Below are 7,332 nucleotides of genomic sequence, written 5' to 3' on the forward strand. Positions count from 1 at the left end.
CATCCTGTGTTTTGTAATGAGTTCTCCCTTCAACACTGAGATGTTGGAATGAAACAAAGGAAATGGGTTCAGAACCTAACTTTAGTGTTCAGGCTCAAATACATGCCAGTTAATTTTGATAAACAATTTTGGTATCCACATGGATCCTAGAAAAAGTTAAATTTCCTTTTGCAGACCCATTATGAATGCCATAATCTCTCACCTTAAACAATCTTTCCTCTCACAGCTGTTTACTTAGAAGGAAGATAAGTTGAGATGTAGCCTATTTAAAATTAATTATGACAGTTGAATGGCTGCCAAGGATTAGAATCCTACCTTGAAACTTTTTCCCTTTTTGATTATATCCATCTGAAGAGGAAGAGTTCATTTGAACTAACTTCTCTCATTTGAAACCAGTTGCTTCTAGAGCCAGATTCAGCAAAAGCCTTTTAAGCATGTTAAGCAACGTATGAGAGAGAAATCAAATTCGCAGTTAATAAATAGTTGCTTACAAAGTGCAACTTGGAAACCCATTCTTCTGACTACTTGCTATCATTTCAATCATATACTTTCTATTAAGATTTCAAAACTTTTGATTGTATGGTAATAGTGCAGTGATCAAAAAGTCATGACCCCGCCTGATGGAGTATTGGTTTCCTGTTCTGACTTGCTTGAAACGTTCTGGTCCCTATGTGTCACAAGTTTTAATCTTTGTCATGTTAGCAGTAGAGTAACCCAGTCTTGGCATCTTGTTTCCTTTTGGGCTGTTTAGCTTTTGATAAGTGATTAAAACTGCACACACACCCCAACACACACATGCTTTTAAAAAAGAAAAATTACTGAAAAAGAACATAATCAAGGAAGTTTAGAGATTCCGATTTAAGTATTGTCTTCATACTTCTCTGTTCCTCTAGACTTGTAACCTATCCCAAATATACAAGTTTCTTATGAATGGCACACATAGTACAAATTAGAGATTTTGCTTCCAAAAGACATGTGAACAGTTCTTGGGTCCTATCTGTATGACACGTGAATGCCATTAATGCAGAATACCATGCACGTATATTTTATGAAGTGTTTGCAGACATAATGGAAGCAACTCTTGAGTCAATCAGAAAATTAACCCAGCCTTCCAATGGATTGCCTACAATCCATTTTGCTGTGATTTCAGACGCAGATTGTTTTTAAGCCTTTCTCCCCTTCTTTCTTTTTTCCCTTCCCTCCTCACTTGCATCCCCTCCTCAGCCCCACCCCCACCATTGCAATCGGGCTTAGAAGAAGCACTCTCAATGACACCAATAGAAGCTTTTTTTCCTAAGCCAGTTGCAGTGCAGGGGGAGGGGAGCAGGTGCTGAGGAGGGCATGCTCCATCCAAAGGCACCTTGGACTAGATCCTGCTCATGAGCCAGCAGTTTCCCATATCTGTTTTAAGGTAATGGAAGTCCTTTTTGGCCACAGAATACCCCAGAAACTATGCAGTGAGGGTTAAAGTCAATGTTGGGTGTGTTTCTTACTACATAAGAACTACAAGAACTACAACTACATAAATAATGGGTATGATGGTCACATATATTGCACTGATGGAAATGAAAGTGACAATCACACAAACCATTCCCCAGCCATAATACTTACACACCTAACTTTCTGAGTAACAGCACAGCAAAATTTGCAGTTTTCATTAAGTAGATGAACTTGGTCATCACAACATGCACAGCCTTAGAAATCCCTGCCTCAGTACCTTCTTACCTCAGCCATGCCCCACCTCAGTGGGGCAGTAAGAGGGGAAACAGCAAGGAGGGCTCTCAGCAAGGTGCTGCAATGGAGGCCCATTGGCCCAACCTGCTCTATGTCCAATCCAAAATTGGGGCTGTTTTGATGAATATCTGGAGACGGGCTACCAAACAAATTGGCTTTCTTTGGATTATTTCTGGAGCAAACTCAGGTGGGCCTGCCCATTCCTTGTTAATGCTATGTTGTCATCACTGCATTGTTAATGAAAGAAACATTAGCTGGAAAGTAGGCTTCATATGCAAGCTATGTGTAAATATATATTAAATACAAAGTTTTTATATATATACATACATACATACATATTTCTGTGTTATACAGTTCTCATAGTACAGCTGGATAAAAGTGCTTTATGATGGCCTCTTCAGCCCTTTAAAAGCGGTGGAGTTGTATTTCTGTTTCTCAAACTGAGGGCCAAAAATAATAAGAGGCTAGAGATATGTGACTGGATCTCTGCCGATTTAATTTTAACTTAATAGCAGCTGGGAGTGGCAAATTGCATCAACGCAGCAATGTAATGTTTGAGTTTTAATATGCTGCCTTAGCTTACTGCATTTTTAACCTGAATTATTTAGGATTGTTTAAAACCTCTAAATTTTTTCTGCTGTCTTTTTCCTTTTGCTTATGCTTTGGGGTGACAGTCAGCACCAGGTAAGAGCATGTTGTGAAAAAGTTCAAGTGGTATGAATTTCACTTTCTAAGCATGGCTGTTCTCAAATATATAATCCACAATGCAGTAAATCATGAAGTATGTAAAGTTTGGCTGTACTTGGCACTTGGTCATTTCTTGATTCTCCCATTTTCAAAGGTGACTAGAGATCAGTGATGGTGGAGACAATCATAATTTCTGCCAACTCCTTGAAAGCTATGGCATATTTGGGACAGCAGCAAACATGTTGCTATGGTGTCTGTCCTTCTGATACTTAAACATAGCAGATCTTAATACTCTTGATTCGTTCAGTTCCTTAATCCCATACATTGTAGACCGAGCCCATGATTCCAATGCCATGATTTTTCCTGTCTTTAACCTGACTGCCCACCTATTTAGTTGGAGAATTTAGGTTTATACTGGTAATGCACAAAGAGGATTTTTTCTGCCAGCAGCAACCTTCTGAAAGAACAAGAATGTTCTCCCCTGATCGGTCCACAGCCCATAATCCTTCTGTTCCCACAAAGCAGAAACAAATAGCATGACTTACTTCAGTTCTGGTTTTGAATGAGGACCTTCTCCCACAACGGAAGCAAAGCCCTGGAACGTTCTTCTTTAGCTGTGATCTGGGAAACAGCATCCACATTCTGTGTGATGTTTAAACAAGTGAAGGAGTGTCAAGGAAGAGCTGAAGCTAGGGCTAAGAGCCAGGGGTTTTTAGCCCTCTGTCTGGAAGATGACAAGTTTCCTACCCATGCTTGCTTGTGGAGTAGGATGCTTTCCCTTGCCCAGTTCTCTCTTAAGATAAACTCCTAGCCTGCTTCATTAACCTGGAGAGAATGGCTTTCCAGTCAGCCTGTAAAACCTCGATTAATAGTTTGAAAATCTGAAGTCAATGGAACCTCTTAATCTTAATGCATGTTTAACATTCAGTCAACTCAAGAGCCTGTCACTTCCATGCTATATCATTGCATGTTTTAGACTATTTCCAAGCCCTAATATTGTAACTGAAAATAAGGAGAATGTTGATGATTTTGCTGTTCCCTTCAGCTCCAGAACTGCACAGGGTCTTGAATGCAGAGTAATCAGCATTTACAGTAGATAAATACTGTAGTGGATTTTAGAAAGAATACTGTTAAATAGAAGTGGGAAGCTTCCTTAGAGCACAGTCCTATACATGTCTACTCAGAAGTAAGACCCATAGGATAGTAGCTTTAATTAATCATTCTTCACTTCATTAACCAGCTTTAAATACTACAACATATTTAGATAGTGTGTGGGTCACTTAAAGATGGTTTAGATGTTGATATGTCCATTTTAAAGCTTGAAAACATTCAAAATAAGCTCTTGGAACTGGTTAGCTAAGGTAGCTAATTAATGCTTCAAGTGAGAAATGTCAAATGAAATATCCACAGTCACTTGTTTTGACATATTATGGCATCCAAACTGGGAAATGCTACATTTCTACTTATATATACACAAAATCAAGTTTAGAGCGGACTCTGGATTTTGTCAGAAATTATGCCTAGCTATAATGTTTTGCAGAGTATGTTACTTAGGCAAGATTCTTAAAATGGAACTTATAGTTAAATACATAGCTTCAGCCTGAGCGTCTCACTGTTCAGAAACTTCATGCAAAAGGGCAATGATAACTTATGCTGTATGGTGAGTCTTAACATCTGAAGGATATATTCAATGGCCACTTGGTGTTTGCAGCTTAGCATCTTATTTAAGGCACTCTGCATATGGAACAGAGCATGTGACCCTTTATTTTGGGGCCCAGGTGGTCGTTGTGTTTGCACAAAATGTATAAAACTACATGTAATAAAATGCTTGTTGGAGGAAAGCTAGCAAAATAGCCTTAGAAATCTCCAGAATATAGCTTTTTCTTTATCATGAGAAATTTTCTATACAGTATTTGCTCTAATACTATCAAGGTATAAGCTATCTTTTTATGTTTTCAGTAATCAACAGTTATGCTAAGACTGGACCTCCAGTAGCATCTTTCAAGAGCAGAGTTTAATTTCATATCATAGAAAGGACTAAGTTCTTATTTTTGTTCAGTCTGAACATGTCGACAAAGTGCTGTAATATTTTAACATCCATTTTAAGTGAAATTTGCTATGTTTATGTACTCTGCTGATCTTAAGATGTATCATATTAAACATTTAGTCAGAGGTGTTATGAAGGAGACAAAAGTGTGGCTTCCATAGTGAAAACGTGCTGTACTTGTATTCTGTTTTCTTGTGTGTGATTCAGTAGCGCTATAAGGCAAAAGTATTTGTCTCTAGTAAAACCCATCTTTCTGAACTCCATCCATCTCCTCAAATCACTGATTCCCACACCCAGCCCTCATGTTATCTAAGGCTGCATATGCAGCACTTATGCTTGACTGAACTTCTCATTATTCAAAGACAAGATTGCAATACATTTCACTAGGGTGTTTATAACCATTTTGGTAGAAAACATTACAATTTCAAAAAGCCCTCTTTCAAAAATCCTCATTAAGGATGTCCAAAATATATGTGAAGTATTTTGTTCATAAGCTAGTACTACCCAAAAGTAACCAAGGCATAGTGCAATATGCACATTTGTTTCAAATTCCTCTAAAACTGGTTTGAGGGTGAGTGATGATTGAGTGCACTCAAACACTACTCCTGTTCTTCTAATTGTAGCCGTAGTTTAAGACAGAAATGGTCAGTTGAATATGGAAATATTCTCATTTCTAGAGCACAAGCAATAGGCCTGTTGCCTAATTCTTGTATATGTCTGTTTTTTCTTTTAACAGATCAGATGTCTAAAAGGCAAGAGAGCCTTTCCAGGCCCACACACTTTTGATGGGATTCATATTGTGAACCATTTGATAGGAGATGATGAGTCATTGCATTCATCGGATGAAGACTTAATATCAAACCATGTTCAGGAGGCTGAGGTCCGTTTTCACTTGCACAGGACTGGTCAGATGGACTTGAATCCAACTGTGGTAGACAGTAGTGACAGTGATACTGAGAACACTGAAGCATCAGGCACAATCCTTCAGAAGGAAAAGAGCCAAAAAAGAGTAGAGTCTTATTCTACAACTGTGTGATCACTGTGAATGGTATTGGCCTTCGTTCTCTAGGAGCTTGTTCCATGGTCAAGTGATTCAACACTAAGCTCTTGGACTGATTGGCTCTTGCATCTTATCTGACACATGATGTGTATGCATCTTACTATCTGCCTCTGCATTTGCCAAATCTTTCTCCCCAACTTGTCGTTGCCATAGAGTAGACTGGGAAGTGGCTGGACAGATGATAAACTCTTAACAGTATTAATGACTATTTCCTGTATGCTTCTCATGCTAGAAAATGCGCACTCATGATTTCTTCCTACTCAAGAACCATAACTGCAGTTTGTAAACATGGGGAATCCGTATTCTTCAGAAGAAACTGCTCTTGTGCAATATTTTAATGCTCTGTGAACAAATGTGTTCTTTTTACACAAAACCGTTTGTGATCAAGATGGGAGTGTGCAAGATGGGTGTATCAGATATGGCATATATCTGATTATCTTGAGTGTCTTATTTTTAATTACAATAACTTCTATTATTGGAGACCACCAAAGTTTCCAGTCTAAAGCCTTTACTTGTGCTATTTTATACATTAATTGTCACACTTTGTTCTAAAGGATTAAAAAAACACTTTTGTCACCTTTTATGTGCATCTGCTTTTGATGTGTTGCTAATGAACCTGATCAAAGTATCTTAACTACAAATGTCTATTTTGTATATATTTATATATATCTGCCCTGCATAAAAATGTATATTTAATTTTGTATGGGAAGTGTAAATGTTGCAATATGACCAGTCTTAGCATTTTAAATGGAAAATGAAATTCTGTGTAAGCAAGTAAAATTGGGAAATGTTAATGGGGGAGAAATGGCAAAAACACTAATTCTAGGTTTAAGACCTCCTCTTACCAAATGATGCACAGGTTCACGTCCTACTGAAATGTGTTCCAAATGACACTATTGACTGAAATTTTAACTTTGTGTATATGTAACTATATAATAAATTTTTTTCATGATTTAACAGATGTCAAACAGTTAAGTGTTTAACTGTTCCTTAAAATACAGCCATTCATTACTTTAAACTACTCTGGGAATTGCTGTTGAAGGGTGGTATAGAAATGTCTATAACAATAATTGAGGGCGCAATCCTAACTAGATAGGCAGCCGCCTCTGAACTCAGAGGTGACCGCCTATCCAAAGCAGGGCAGGAGAAGCATGGAGGGGATCATTCCCTCTGTGCTTCTCCTGCCCTGCCTTTTTGGCTAGACAGCCGATTGCGCTGCGTAGCCGCGGGAGGACAGAGCAGGGAAGGAGGCTGCTGTAAGACACATTGGATGTGTCGTCAGGCAGCTACACTCCTCCTGCCCCAGAACGTCCCCAGCCATGCCCCTTTCCAGGCTCTCCACACTCCTCTTGAGAGCATGGACGACAGGGCTGTTCCGTGCTGCCTCCAAGGAGCGCAGAAATGGGGGGAGGTCAGTTCCCGAAAAACACCATATCCCATGGCCATCTAGTTGCTGTCTAGCAGCCATAGGATTGCTCCCTCCAAAGAGTAGTGAGATGCCCATCAAATGGTGGGCATGTGTACTGAAATGTGGCAATAATTGCAGGTAGGAGAGTGCAAGACCCAACTTTACTCATCAGCTGGCTTTGCTGCACATTCATTATCCTTGGCCTTGCTTCTGGTCTCTTGCTATACCTTCAGACTCTCATCTGCCCTCTTGCCCCAGGTATCTCCTTCCCGTATTCCCTGTAGTCTGTTTACTTGTAGCCCATTTCTATGTCTGAGTAAGCAAAATGGCCCATCAAATCTTCTATTCAAATATGACATAGAGATGGATTGTGCAACTATTCCATCTGTTCCTCCT

General features: G+C 39.1%; 1 protein-coding gene across 7 annotated transcripts in view; it reads left to right on the forward strand.

The window, feature by feature from the left end:
* EVI5 (ecotropic viral integration site 5) overlaps nucleotides 1–6,493 on the forward strand; it is a 98,437-nt gene extending 91,944 nt beyond the window's left edge. For all 7 annotated transcript variants that reach the window (XM_084851899.1, XM_084851902.1, XM_084851901.1 and 4 more), the window contains one exon: nucleotides 5,205–6,493. In XM_084851899.1, coding sequence (XP_084708025.1) covers nucleotides 5,205–5,504 — 300 coding nt within the window. In that variant the 3' untranslated portion in view covers nucleotides 5,505–6,493. The remainder of the gene's footprint in view (nucleotides 1–5,204) is intronic.
* The last annotated feature ends 839 nt before the right edge of the window (nucleotides 6,494–7,332 follow it).

Source organism: Heloderma suspectum, chromosome 4, assembly GCF_057233095.1.
Source record: "Heloderma suspectum isolate Gila_16-S chromosome 4, 16-S_ref, whole genome shotgun sequence".
NCBI lineage: Eukaryota > Metazoa > Chordata > Lepidosauria > Squamata > Helodermatidae > Heloderma > Heloderma suspectum.